Source organism: Simochromis diagramma, unplaced genomic scaffold (genome assembly GCF_900408965.1).
Source record: "Simochromis diagramma unplaced genomic scaffold, fSimDia1.1 OVJJ01000293.1, whole genome shotgun sequence".
Classification (NCBI taxonomy): domain Eukaryota; kingdom Metazoa; phylum Chordata; class Actinopteri; order Cichliformes; family Cichlidae; genus Simochromis; species Simochromis diagramma.
The window spans coordinates 2961393-2976089 of record NW_024386801.1 but is presented as its reverse complement, the minus strand read 5'-3'; the positions used below and the strand labels follow the sequence as shown (position 1 = coordinate 2976089).

General features: G+C 40.0%; 1 protein-coding gene across 2 annotated transcripts in view; it reads left to right on the top strand.

The window, feature by feature from the left end:
- Positions 1 to 14305, top strand: part of btbd11b (BTB (POZ) domain containing 11b) — a 74811-nt gene extending 60506 nt beyond the window's left edge. The window contains exons 4-17 of one of the 2 annotated variants that reach the window (XM_040025118.1): positions 271 to 423; positions 672 to 837; positions 1568 to 1657; positions 3589 to 3690; positions 5375 to 5468; positions 5780 to 5915; positions 6949 to 7169; positions 7260 to 7438; positions 8891 to 8996; positions 10909 to 11011; positions 11471 to 11552; positions 11679 to 11747; positions 11870 to 11983; positions 12098 to 14305. In XM_040025118.1, coding sequence (XP_039881052.1) covers positions 271 to 423; positions 672 to 837; positions 1568 to 1657; positions 3589 to 3690; positions 5375 to 5468; positions 5780 to 5915; positions 6949 to 7169; positions 7260 to 7438; positions 8891 to 8996; positions 10909 to 11011; positions 11471 to 11552; positions 11679 to 11747; positions 11870 to 11983; positions 12098 to 12307 — 1825 coding nt within the window. In that variant the 3' untranslated portion in view covers positions 12308 to 14305. The remainder of the gene's footprint in view (positions 1 to 270; positions 424 to 671; positions 838 to 1567; positions 1658 to 3588; positions 3691 to 5374; positions 5469 to 5779; positions 5916 to 6948; positions 7170 to 7259; positions 7439 to 8890; positions 8997 to 10908; positions 11012 to 11470; positions 11553 to 11678; positions 11748 to 11869; positions 11984 to 12097) is intronic. The other variant, XM_040025119.1, reaches the window with a different exon arrangement.
- The last annotated feature ends 392 nt before the right edge of the window (positions 14306 to 14697 follow it).

Here is a 14697-nt window from a genome sequence, read left to right as displayed (position 1 = left end):
TTATGACAGACTTTAGATCATTAAACAAGAGCAGAGCAGATTAAAATGCTAATTTTTTTAGTTATATATGGTCTACAACCTCTCTACATCTAAACACCTCTTTTATGTTCTGATTTAGGGTCTTCAAAGTGAGTTAATCTTTTTCTCAATAATTAACAGTGGCAACAAAATAACATGCAAATTCCGTTTTAGTGAAATGCCTGCGCACACCAAGTGCGACTTCACTGTGTTTATGTTGGCAACTGCGTGTGCTTCTACCTCCCTCTATAGGCCATTTCTGATCTTGCCGCCTCTGATGGAGTGGGTGCGTGTAGCTGTGGTTCACACCGAGCACAGACGCAGCTTCACTGTGGACAGCGATGATGTGCGGCAGGCTGCCAGGCTGCTGCTGCCTGGAGTGGACTGTGAGCCCCGCCAGCTCCGGTAGGCCCGGGAGTGAGTGGGCTTGCGCTTGAGCTGCAGAACATGTGTGCAGTCAACTTCTTCATCTGAACCCACAAAAAGCATACACGCATACATGTCAATTATGCATGCAGGGAAAGATGTGCGTGTTTCACGTCCTCCCTGTAGTGTCAAGAAATAAAGCCTGCAAGGTGTTTAGGGAAAACACTGCACGTAGCAAACAGTAATACTTGTCAGCTTGCACTCACTTTGTGTGCTATGCTTTTCAGAACGGATGACTGCTTCTGTGCCTCAAGGAAACTGGATGCTGCCTCTTCTGAGGCAAAGTTCCTGCAGGATTTGGGCTTCCGCATGCTCAGCTGTGGACGCACAGACCTGGTAAAGCAGGCTGTCAACCTGCTAGGGCCGGATGGTATCAACAGCATGAGTGAGCAGGTTAGAAACACAGTCAACATATTTAATAATGCATATACCGGCACATTTGTTCTCATGAACACATCAACACACACACACACAGCCTGTGGAAGTGTTTATTTTGTTTGTTTTGTAAACTGAGGTTCCTCCGCTTCTGAGCACAGTGCTGACTCTTGAGCTAAAAGGCAGTTATGCATATTAAATCTTATTTTGACATATATTTTCCTGCATTAGAGCTCTGCACTATATCATGACTTCCACCTCAAGTACAATAAATCATCAGGGGAATACTGCAAGTGTAGCTCCTGATTTTCCTTGGGAAAATCAACATTCAGTTCAGGGCTGAGCTTAGCAGAAGCTTTCACATACAGAGCGCTGTACTGCATGTGTCCGTCAGACAGCCTCAGGTAGTGTCCCAGATGGCCCAGAGGAGATCTTAATTCATGTGGTATCCTTTAAAATGTTCATCAGAAGCAGAATATCGCTGCCATCGAACTCAACCCTGAATTTGAGCTGTCGAGAAGACAAGCAGACCAAGCATTGAGCCTTGTTCTGTAGCTAAAAACAAATGGTATAACTCAAGTTCACATTACTCAGTGGGGGGATAAGAAACATGACATTCCCCGAGAAAAGTGCTTGAAAATGGTGTCCTGGAGCGAATTTTTAGGATTTGGTTACGCCACTGAGTGTTTCAAGAAAATGAAAGATTAAATCGCAGCTGTTTTCGTTCTCTGTGCATCTACTTGTGTAGGGTATGACCCCGCTGATGTACGCTTGTGTCCGTGGAGACGAAGCCATGGTGCAGATGCTGCTGGATGCAGGAGCAGATATTAACAGCGAGGTCAGTGGTTAAAAAGAAAGAAAGAAAACGTTTATGTCTGCTGTTCTGCTTTTGGCACTGAGCAGAAGTCAGCAGAACTGAACCAGGCTGCTTTGACTAGAGAAATATCGTTTACCTTTTTTGTATTATAAGATTGAGCTGCTGAGTATAACTGAAGTCTCTTTGTCAGACATTAGCACTCTTTATGCCCATTTTATATGTAGACAATTTAAATTAATAGTACTGAAATAACGGTACACTTTAATGTAACAAATGTATTTGTATACTTATTTTTCCTTTAAATTGGAGAAAACCAAACATGTCATCGGTCATTTCCTCTCGTTTTCTCCCATGTGTCGTGCGGCTAAATGTACAAGAGGTGAAGATCATGAGGCACTCACTGCTGTGCTCTTATACGCTGAAATCTATTTGCATTTCAGCAGTTAGAGTGTGAAACGTGACACAGAGGTTTCCTGCTGACTCATTCTTTTCTATGTCCGGGAAAAAATAGAGATCAGCTGACTTAAAGCAAGCAGGATTCCTCACAGAGTCTGCAGAGAATCGTGACGGCATCTTTTGACTCTGCGCAGACATGAGCGAGGTCATTCGGTTGAGGTCTCATGATCCTGATCTCCGTTAGTCACTTCAGCAACAACATGTCCCATCAGCTATTGTGTCAGAGTTGATTTGCGGCCCACTGCATTCATGACAGCTGGCCAAAGCACAAAGCACTGTCAACGACTAAAACCTAAAGACCCGCTTTAATATTCATTTCAGGCATGTGTATTTCCATTTTTAGAAATGTATTATGTATGAATTTTGTTTCAAAATTTATCGTGTACTTTCATTGCATGAATCGGGTACCAATGATAAATAGGAAATGACATAAGAAAAAAAAAAAGACCCTGCGGACTAATACTACAGGTTCCAGTAGTGGGAAAAGTTTAAGTGAACTAATAATTTTCCGATCCAAAATGATCCATAATTACTTACTAATTATGGAATATTGAATAAGCCAAAATAGCAAATGGGAACTTTGGGATGATCTCCCCAAACTCAGAGGATGGTGTTCTCGAGGGACATGTAGAAGATAAGGGTTGACAAAGTGCTGACAGGTGGACTCATGTAAGGATGAAGGACCTGTCATACTTAAGGGGAATTTCCATAATGCTTGCCTATATAGTCTACATTGACTTCAGTGTTGGTTCAAGTGCTATTACCTTGTGCTCTTGACACTTATTATGTAAGATTGCTCCAACAGAGAATCTCTTCTCAGTCTGACATAGACTGTAGCTCTTGCAGAGGAAAACCTTGGCCAGCTTACACAATATACAGTAACTACAATAAGTAATAAAAAATGCTATTATTGTTTCATTGCACTTCACATGCCCCCCTCATGTGTATTTCCCCTGTATACTCTTCTGTATTCAGCTGGTACCTGATTCATACAACAACATGACACTATTAAGTACCAATTCATAAAATCTAATGGACATCCCAGCCTCGTTTTCTTCCAGAGCAGTCTAAGTAAAAACATGTCCCTTTGTGCTTTGTTCATGCTCCTGTGTCTCGTGTATGTCACATTTTTCGTTTTTAAACCTGGCCAACGAGCTGAGCCTGGGAGAGGTCAATTCAGAGCGCTGTCAGAAAAAGCCAAAGCAGAGGGTGAAAAGTGAGGGTGGAACCATTAGGACAAGGCCTAACTAGACAGATCAATTCATTGTGTTCATTAGGAGACAAACACAGTGGCAGGATGTCCTCTGCAGCCCCATGATTCCTGGTTAATTACTCTAGTTTCTCCTGTAGAGCTTGCTCTCTCCCCTTCTCCCCTCCCTTCAGCTGCTTGTCTTGTGCCTCGTAGGCCATGCAGTAGATTTAATGGCTTCGTATCTCTCTCCCTCACCTTTGTCCCTCCTACCTACCCAACCCACCTACCTGTGTCCCTTCCCCAGGTGCCAAACTCAGTGCACAAGCACCCCTCAGTCTTTCCCGAAACACGGCAGGCGACGCCCCTCACTTTCGCTGTGTTACACGGACATGTGCCTGTGGTGCAGGTAGTGACATTCTTTCTCACCTGTGATTCTCTCATCGTGACCTTTTGTTGTGCTTCAGCTCATGGTTGGTCATCATTGCCATTTCTGTCATCAAAGCTTCTCAGTGGTGATGATGACGCCTCTCCACTAAGAGTTTTCTCCTCTCTCTCTCTCTTTCTCTCTTTATTTTCCATTTGTGAAAATGACCTAGTTGCTAAATATATACAACATGAGCTTTACACATTTAAAGAGGGCAATTGTGCAGCCATGCTTTAGGTCAGCACATGGCTACCTCCAGTCAATTTGCACTTTTGAGCAAATGGATCAAACTGAGTTTAGCAAGTGGAAAATGGAAACACAGCAGCCTAATTGTTATCGAACTCATTTAACTATTTCTGTTTGCCCTCTGAGGGATCTGATTTTGAATCATTAAAGTCCAGCGGAAAATGTTTTGGTAGTGCTACAGTTTTGTCTTTGAGGGCATCAGAAAACTGAAACCCTACAGTTAAAAAAGTCATAGAAAGTATTACCATTAAAATGTAACAAATTCATGAAATATCTTTCATTAAGGAGATGGTCTAGATCATTATCTCATTAAAAATAAATAAATAAATGAACAATTTTAATGAAATTGATTTATTATCATCAAATATCCTGCAGTCAGTGTCATTTTAAGTCTTCTGTTTATTTCTGATAGGATCTGTTTATATGAAGAACTTGAAGAGCAGTTTACTTTCGCTGAAAATAAGTCTTCCTAGAAGTATAGTACAGGTGAATTATCTGAATGTTGATGAAGTAAAGTTAAACTGGACTGGCCTGAAAGGGTCCTGAATGTAGGCTGGTTCAATTCTTATCATAATCATACACATCTTAAAATGGCTAGAAATATAACAGGCAACTTGCACATTTCTGTGTGTTCTCTGGTTTTTGGGGAAGAGGTACTGAAAGACACTTGAAGAGTGCCTCAAAGAACCTATAACAGCATCCCATAAGTGTATGTGCCAGGCGCTAAATCTTTCAAGCCTTCAGAGCTTGCTAAAGCAGAATTTGGGCCGACAGTAACAGATTTTGCTGCAGCAGCCAGCTTTCTTTTATATCGCTGAAAGAGCCTACATACGGTAAAGTTAGGAACATGTCTTTAGGTGTGGAAACATTGTCTGTATGTATTTAAAATATTCAAGAAAAAAGGATTCAGTTCCTGGATTGTCTGTAATTGAGTTTTTCCAGCTTTTTTGGTTGTGGTTTCGCTTCCTATTACATATATATATATATATATATATATATATGTGTGTGTGTGTGTGTGTGTGTGTGTGTACAATTTTGTAATGTGAAAATAAAGAAACTAATGGAAAATTAGCTACCTTTAACATTTAATAGCCAACAACACTACTGTATATGGGACTTATAAAATGCATTTTTTTAAAAACAAAGCAGACAAAAAGAAAACTAAACTTAAAGTTGGCAAAAATTGACATTCATACATTTGATTTTCATCTATTTAGTTTATTTCTCCAAAAGTAGCACTTCTGTTTTAAAGAGATAAAATAATAGGCAGTTTCAAACTAACCATCCTGACATCAAATTAGACTCATTAGCAAATGACTCTTCCTCTTCCCCTCACTCTGCTCTCTTGCCTTCTTCTTTGTCTCTCTCTTTGTCTCTCTGTCTCTTTGTCAATCATGCTCACCTGCATCCTCACCTGCAGCTGCTGCTGGATGCCAAAGCCAACGTGGAAGGCTCCCTGCAGGATGGGATGGAGAACTACACGGAGACTCCGCTGCAGCTGGCTGCTGCTGCAGGTACTAAGACACAGCAGGACTCCCATCTTCCTGCCCAACTGTATCACACCATGCTGTCAGCAGCAGCTGGCCATCTATACTCAGCTGATAACAACACCTGAGTGTCAGCATGATCAGTGGCTGAATTACAAGTTTAGAAGCTTGCTTCTCCTGGGGGCTGGAAGAATAAAGACAAATAGAGCCATGAATGTGGAACAAATGATGAAACGTGTGCTTCTCTCTCATCTTTCTCTCGGTCTCATTTTCGTTTAATCTTATTATTTCCGTGTGTGTGTGCGTGTTTAACCGAGCCAGTCATTTTTCATGTGCAGGTAACTTTGAGCTGGTGAGTTTGCTGCTGGAGCGAGGCGCTGACCCCATGGTGGGAACTATGTACCGCAATGGAATTTCTACTGCACCACAAGGCGATATGAACTCCTATAGCCTGGCAGCAGCACATGGGCACAGGTAGGTGACGAATGCATTCATGTTCCCTTCAACAGCAAACATACAAGCACTGTGTACTGTGCACTCTTATTTATGTACAAACACAACTTCCTTAGAGGACGTCTGTAAAATTAGCACCACAGGTCTTCAGTTTCCTGCATGAGTAACCTCCTGTTGTCTTTCTGTTGTTTTCAAAGTATTGTTAAGACTTAAAACTCTCCAAAACTATTTTAAAAGTTTGGCTTAACAAAATGGCAAAACTGACAGGGTTACACTGCAAACAGTGTACTCTGTACAATACTGTATTGTCTTTTAATAATCGATCCAGAATAGTTTCTGTTAGTACTTTGCTTTACAAGCTTATCCGTATAAACGGTCTCTGTTTTTGTGTCTTTGTCTTTCTTGCTGCCAGTAAGCAAAAATTGTAATTAGCAGAGAATTTTCCATTTGAATGATATGTTTCCACTTCATTTTGTGTCAAATTATGTGGTTGTTCTTGCAAAGTAGGTGGAAATCATTCTGAAATATAGACCTGTAAAATATAGCATTATGTCAAAACCAGCAGTTTTTTTGTTTGTTTTTGGTTTTTGCTAGTTATTTTTCAGGCTAGACAGCTGTATTTTTGGATTTTAAAACTAAAAGCATCTTTATTTATATTTTGCATGAAATTGTATAAAAGCCCATGTGTGTAATTGCTGTTTACCACTGAATATAGTATACTTTACATGCCACAAATATAAAGCTCTTTGTATAAACCCTCTGGGTTTTTGTTTCTTCTTATGGGCTTGTTCTCCCATTCATCAAAATGCAGCTATTTCCATTGATTTATTTTAACTTGCCAGCAGACTACAACAGTAACGACCCCCAATTACTATCATATCATGTTTAAGTCCTTCCATTTAAATAAAAAAATCTAGCCCACTTCTGATTCAGGGCCAGAGATGCAAACTTATTTTTGGTAAAAAAAAATCAGTCAAATAGAGTCCTGAAATCCGTTCAGTCTAATCGCAGTTTTTTTCTCTGCTTTTGTTCTTTTGCCTTTTTTGATTTGTAGAAATGTGTTTCGCAAGCTGTTGTCCCACACAGAGAAAGGGAAAGGAGATGTCTTGTCATTGGAAGAGATTCTCGCAGAAGGCTCAGAGCTGGAAGGCAGAAGCATGTCTCAGATGGATCTGATCAGAACTGGAAAAGCCAAACTTAAAGCTCTGAAGGAAGCCATGTACCACAGTGCTGAACATGGGCATGTAGACATCACCATAGATATACGGAGTCTTGGTGGGTTTTCTGGAAATGCATGCATGCGACTTCTACAGTATCTCATATTGTATGAAATGTATTTCATATTGGTGTACTTGTGAAACTTAGGAGTCCCATGGACTTTGCACACTTGGCTGGAGTCTCTGCGCACATGCTTCCATCAGCACCGCCGACCTCTGATCCAGGGTCTTCTGAAAGAGTTCAGCTGCATTGAGGAAGAGGAGTACACCGAGGAGCTCATTACGCATGGCCTGCCTCTTATGTTCCAGATCCTCAGAGCCAGCAAGGTACTGCCCTGTGTGTGTTTCCCGTTAACATAAAACACAGGCAAGTGTCACGACATATTGGATCATTACCGTAAAAGTAAGAACATTTTCTTCAGAGCTACACTTTAGTCTCCATCCTCTTAAGTGTCTGCTCTTCACTAAACCACAGTCATGTCCTCCTCTTTTTTTGTAGTAATGCTATTACATAGTCAGGTCATTAGCTTCACGGTGACCGACAGAGCCCCAGTGGCTTACTCAATATCTATTACGTAAAATGATAATGATTTCTGATAGACGCCCGTTCCTCTCTGTTGCAGTTTATCATATTAGGCCCTCGTCTCATTACTTCAGCTTAGGATCCCTTGGTAGGCAATGTTAGAGTTCACCCAGCTCATTGTTGTCCTTGTCCTGGCACTCATCTTAGCTTCGTCTACTGTGACTTAATCTTGATAATGCCCTGATGGCATGATAGGTTAGCTGTCATTGCTGATATGAGAAAAAAAACACTGCACAGTTTCAGAGTGTGAGTGTGCATACACTCATATAAATGAAATACACAAGCAGAGCCACAGAGACTCACGTGCATGGGTCTGATACCAGCAGCATACCTCTCTCACATGCACACACGCACATACTCATATACTCGTACACTCCAAACATGCTATGCTTCGCTGGATTGCTGCAGTGTCAGTCCTTGTTTCTGTCTTGGTTGATGTATGGCTCGGGCCACTGGCCCTCATCTCTGAGAGAGGCTCTGCTTGCATCACCTTGAGGTCCGCAGACATCAAGGTACAGGCCGTTTGTCTTTTCTGTACCAGACACTCTGTTGCCATGTTCCTCTGAAGCATTCATTCAGCCTCTTAGTGTTTAGTTCATTTTAGATAACGTTGATTAAATGTATATCTATATATCTCTCTTGTCAGCATAGAAAATTTTGAAGACAATGCAGAAATACTTATTTGTTAGAAGTTTGTTGCATTCAAGCAGGATGACTGCACACATGAGGCTTGTGCTGTAGCATGCCTCTACCCCTCCTTACCTTCACTTTGCCTCTGCACACACACAAGTGAAAAGTTTAGAAGGGTAAGAAAATCTCCTGTCTTTTCCTCTTAATCTCACTCCTACAGTAGCTCAGCCTGTCGCTGTATTTCCCACCACAGCAAGCTCTAAGGACGTGTGGGTGTGAAAAATAAGTCTGATATCTATCTGATCCCCTTGTAATGTGTGAAATATCCATAAATACAAGTTTTACTGGAACGACTGCTTGAATGAAGTGGATGCTAAGCCTGGTAAGGCTGCAGAAGTTTAACCTCTCTTGGTATTTGCGTCGGGGCTGTTTGTGTGGGAGAGGCGCGCCGTGCAGTATGTGCTTATGCTCTTACATAACATAGACTCCTGGATGCTGGCTTAGCATGATGCATCCAAGGTGAGCTCTGCTTACCCTCTTCTGTCACTCTGTCTGTGTTTTGTCAGAATGAAGTGATCAGCCAGCAGCTGGCTGCGATCTTCACTCAGTGTTACGGCCCTTACCCCATCCCCAAACTGGCAGAGATCAAGAAGAAGCAGTCATCACGTTTGGGTGAGCATATTTCTTCATCATTTCATTTAATTATCAAAGTGTATTCACATACATACAGGCACGCAGCAGGAGCATCAGAATCATTTGTCTTGTCTTTTTTAGTCTGCCCTTACTAGTAAATGCAGATTAGAAAGTGTGCATGACACCATCTAGTGTTCAGAAACTGGAATAGAACTTTTCAGGTCAAAATTCCGAGCTGCAGAATTTTGAAGAAGTTGGAGTTCATAAACCCCAACTTCTTCAAAATTCTGCAGCTCGGGTCATAACTTGCACTCCGTTAAGAGCTCATATTACCCCAGTTCTTCAGCAGCTTCACTGGTTGCCCATAGAAGCCAGGATAAACTTTAAAATCGTACTTCTCACGTTCAAATGTATCCATAAATCTGCTCCTTCATATTTGTGTGACCTGCTCCATATCGCCACTGTTTCCCGCCCTCTCAGATCATCATCTGCTATTCATCTTACCGTTTCGTCCTCACACCTTATTACCAGAGATGGGCAGTAACGCGTTACTGTAATCCGATTACTTTTTTCAAGTAACGAGTAAAGTAAGGGATTACTATTGCAAAAACGGTAATTAGATTACCGTTACTTTCCCGTAGGAACGCTGCGTTACTGCGTTACTAAAAGCATGATTTTTTTGCGAGAATGTCTCATGACAGTGACGTAAGCGAGTGCGACGCTCGTGACAACAGCTGTGTGCAGATCAACAATGGATCATATATCGAGTGCAGGAGAGAGTATGAGCGTGCAGCGTTTAAAGCCTGGAAGTACTGACCTTACTTTGAGTTTGATTCCATAAAAAGTGACAAAAACATTAGTGTCCGCTGTGCGTGGGAAGAAAACTTCTTTTTACAGCGAAAAAACCCCTAAACTTCCAAACAAGCACCGAGTAGCTACGACGTAATGGGAAACTCACAGAGAAACTCGCAGATTCTTCCACTGACCGCTGCACACCTGCACCAGGGTAAACCTCCGCCTACCCCACTCCTGCTTTACAGGTGAAAATAGAGCAACAGGACCGCTGAGTCTTTGACTTTATTTATTTTCTGCTGTGTTTTACTTGCATCTATTTGAAAGACTGAGTGTAAACACAAAAAAAAAAATTATGTGCTGGAATGTGCAGAAAATAGGTTTAGAAGGTTTAAAACAAATTTCTTCCAGTCAGAGAATGTTGCATATAATTACATTTTTTGCTTGATGCATAAAGTTAAAAGATTAAAACTGATAAAACAAGTTTTAAAAAGAGACTTTTCCATTTGATTACATTTTGTATGATGGATTATGCAGAAAAAGTAGAATTGGGCTGAAAGATCTATCGCTTTATCACCTATTCAGGTTGTAAATCGTGTTTTTAAAAAGTAACTAAGTAACTAAGTAATTAATTACTTTTGAAAATAAGTAATCAGTAAAGTAACGGGATTACTTTTTTGGGGAAGTAATCAGTAATTAGTTACTGATTACTTTTTTCAAGTAACTTGACCAACACTGCTTATTACTATGGGGAACAGAGCTTTCAGTCGCTCTGCTCCCCGGCTCTGGAGCTCTCTTCCTCCTGCACTAAGAAATATTGACTCCCTCTCCATATTTAAGACACAGCTCAAAACACATCTGTTTAAACTGGCTTATTCGCTTTAATGCTGATTTTATCTGTTGTCACGCTCTGTTTTGTAATTTTAACTTATGTATTTTATGACTACTGTTCCTTTTATCAATTGTGTTTTTTGTAAGGTGACCTTGGGTTTCTGAAAGGCGCCCTCAAATAAAATGTATTATTATTATTATTAATACAATCAACTGCATGGAGCTGAACTGGGTGTAGAACGAGTGACAAGGCTAGGTTGAACACTCCATTTGCTCTTTTTATGAAAATCAGAAAAACATAAAGTTCTTCTGGTCATGTGTCTTTCAGATCCCCACTTCCTGAACAATAAAGAAATGTCTGATGTGACCTTTTTGGTGGAGGGGAAACCTTTTTACGCCCACAAAGTTCTGCTTTTCACAGCTTCCAACAGGTATTTAAACCTCTGCCTTTAAAATGCACGTGTTGAATGTTTACACAGTATATTTTGTAACCCTAAGGTCCTGCTAAATACGATTAGCCCAACTCTGAATTGTTTTTAATATAGCAAAATACTTTTGATTTAATGTGTTTGTGAGTTCTGATGTTTTGAACTTTATCAGGTGAATCTCTAGTCTTTTTTTCTTCTTCTGTAATCTTGAAGGGATTTTTAACTCTATTTTATTTTATTTATTTATACCAAAGTAGGGTATAAGTAAAGGCACATAAGGCAAATTACAATATTATAGAAAGAAGTAATAGAATGGCAGTTAATTTGGTCTCCACTCTTGTGTATTCTCCCTGCTGTTGTATGTTAGTAGTGTTTATTTCCATTCAGTGAGTTCTTAAAACATGACCAATTTAACCAACCCCTGATATTTCTCTCCTTTTGTCTCTTTATCATTCTCTACAGATTCAAAACTCTTCTAGCTAACAGACCATGTGGTGAAAACACGTGCATTGAAATCAGCAATGTCAAATTTCAAATATTTCAGGTAGTGTTATTATGTTTTGATAAGGCAGACATTGTAAGTAAATGTTAGCCACATGTTCCTTTAAATATATATGTTGTGTTTTCTTTTCTATGTGCACTCTGTAAATTATGGATCTTATCTTATCAGCTTGTCATGCAGTATCTGTACTGTGGAGGGACAGAAGCTCTGCACATCAGGAACACTGATGTTATGGAGGTTAGATCATTAGTGTCTTGAGTAACCAATCATAAACATGTCTATCATCATTTCGATTTAGTTAAATAAAAAAACTACAATTTGAACTTGAATTTTGAGTTGTTTTGTTGTTGTTTTTTCAGCTTCTGTCAGCAGCAAAGTTTTTCCAGTTGGAGGCGCTGCAAAGGCATTGTGAGATTATCTGCTCTAAGAACATCAACACAGACACTTGTGTTGAGATCTACAATCACACCAAGGTAAAAATTAATACTGTGCTGTGAAGCATTTTGCGGTGTTGCAGTGGTGCTCAAGTGACGTAAAATCAGTGATATTCTGAAAAAGTTGATATATATATTCTCCCTGTCCTTCAGTTTCTCGATGCTCCAGATCTAGCATCCTATATAGAGGGTTACTTTCTGAAGAATATGGTAATCCTGATTGAGTTGGAGCCCTTCAAACAGCTGCTGTATGACGCACCACCCGACAGCCCCGGCTGTGACATCCTGCGAGACTTGGAGAAAACCTTAGCTATTCGCATCCAGTCCATCCACCTGTCCTCCTCCAAGGGATCAATTGTCTGAACTTCTAAGTTTCCTAAACCCAGAAACTAAGAAGATTTAGCAGAGAGCAATCAGAGCTGTGACACTATATTTATATGCATCTGAGCGATGAATGATTTGGAGGTGAAATCAGGTGTCGTGATCTTGCTCTCCATGACGCTCATCAGTTGCTAAAATGCTTCTTGTTAGCACAGATGGTTAACACGTCTGTCTGTCTGTTTGCCTTGTTGATATATGTCTACTAACATGACATTCGTACGATAGCTGTACAGTATTATGCCACAACTTGCCAATAACATATATGACTGTAACGGTGTCCCTTATTCAGCAAAAATCTATCAGCTACGTAGTGTTACACTCTGTTACATGTCAAACTGATCAGGATCAGCTGAGGCTACAGAAACTCAGAGGAGAACATTCAACCGATGTAATGAGGTAATAAACAACATCAGCATAATGTGATAAGCCATCAGTTTATCCCTGGATATGAGGAAGGAAGTTCAGCCTCACGTTTTTATTTGCCTACACATGTGGCCCCTGTACAGACAAGTTCATTTGTATATTTGTCAGTCACTTACTGTAGACCTGAGATGATTAATCCCTAAAGCCAAACAAGACAACCAGCTGTAATGTGACTGAAGCACGTGACTTTAGGCAACTTGGTGGGAAAGAGGACTTGTTCTTTTACCGTAACTCTGTAAATATTGTTCATAAAAACAGAGCTATTGATAATGTAAGTTAATGTATATATCCACAGATGTTTTCTCATGTGTCTTACTGTTACTGTATTGCTGTAAAAACAAAAAGCTCATCTTTTAAATATCTATGCTTAAATGTTGCATGTCAGAGGAGTGACTTGTTTTTATGTTTGAACTGTTGGACGATTACATTGAGGACCTGTTTCCACACTACCTTCGTCCTCAGCATGGGTCACTATAAATGTGTTGCGGTCAAATGGTGTCATCATTGTGTGTGCAAGAGGCGTTGGGTCTGTTTAGTCCTAAAACTGAGAACGTTACGATTTCAAATGTTCTCCAAGGATTGTGAAACCGCATTACTTGTATGTGTGTGATCTTTCCTCTATAAAGATTAATATCTATGTATTTGCTTTCAGATTTATTTGATGTGGTCTCTGGCCTAAAAATCTGAGCATGGGGACATCTATAATTCTGTCAGATGTAAAATTTAAAGGTTCCCCTGTTAGTATTTTGTTCTCCACGCCTAGAAGGTTAGATCACAGCTGGTAGGCAGTTTAATGTGGCATCACAAACACATGTGCAAATAAATGAAAAGACACACACAAAACATGTTAATTCCTCACAACACGCTTAATTCATGGAGTCTCTCAGCTGACTGTAAAACGTAAATTAATGTTCATACACTGCATCAGTCATGTTAACCATCACTATATTTAAAATAGCTGTATCATTACTTTATTAACTAAAGCTTCATAATCGTAGCATCCATGCGTTTTCTTAACCGCTTGTCAGTTCGGGGTATCTGGAGCCTGTAGGCTGTCATAGTGGAAAAAGCAGACTACACCTTGGAAAATTTGTAACTGTTAAAAAAAAGACAACATTTCAGGGTCACATTCCAATCAACCTAATATACTTGTCTTTGGATTATGGGAGGAAACATTGAGAATCATAAAGTCAAAGGGAGAACATGCAAACTGCACGCAGGAAAGGCCACAGGACTTCAATACAACAGTGCCAACCATTACAGCACCAGCTGCCAACCTATTGGAACCCATCCAATTAATTTGCTAATGTGAGGTTTATAAGCACCATGCTTCTGTTTTCACAGCACTTTAAATGCTGGCTGTACATATTTGAGTCACCCCCAGGTCAGTGGTATCCCTGAGGGCCAAAAAACTTTAAAACCTCTTAAGCCCCAAAGAGGTTTCTGAGCTTCCTGCTCGAAAATGAAATGCCCAAAATTAATTGATTATTTCTCTGCAATTACCGACTCTGTGTATACAATCTTGGTATCAAAATAAAGCTAACACTTGTGAAATTTCATCAGAGGTATAAATATTGCAGCAGATATTACTTTGTCAAAGTTACTGGGACTGAACACAGAAAAAGTAAGTAGATCTTATCCTCGCCTAATTTTTTTATTTATTTTTTAGCATATAACCCTTTTAAAAATATGCCTCAAATCACATTTAATTCCAGAAATTCAGTAACCAACATATAAACATAATCTGTGCAAAGATTTATGTTTCTAAAGTGAAGCAGATGAAAGGGTGACATGGACTATACATATTCAGAAAATAATAGATGCAAGAAAGTGTTGAATGTAATGAGATGCTTCGTGGGAACTGACTGGGGGGCTGATAGGAAATCTTTAAAAGCTATATATACTGGGTTGATTAGGTCAGTATTGGATTATGGGTGTATAGTATATAA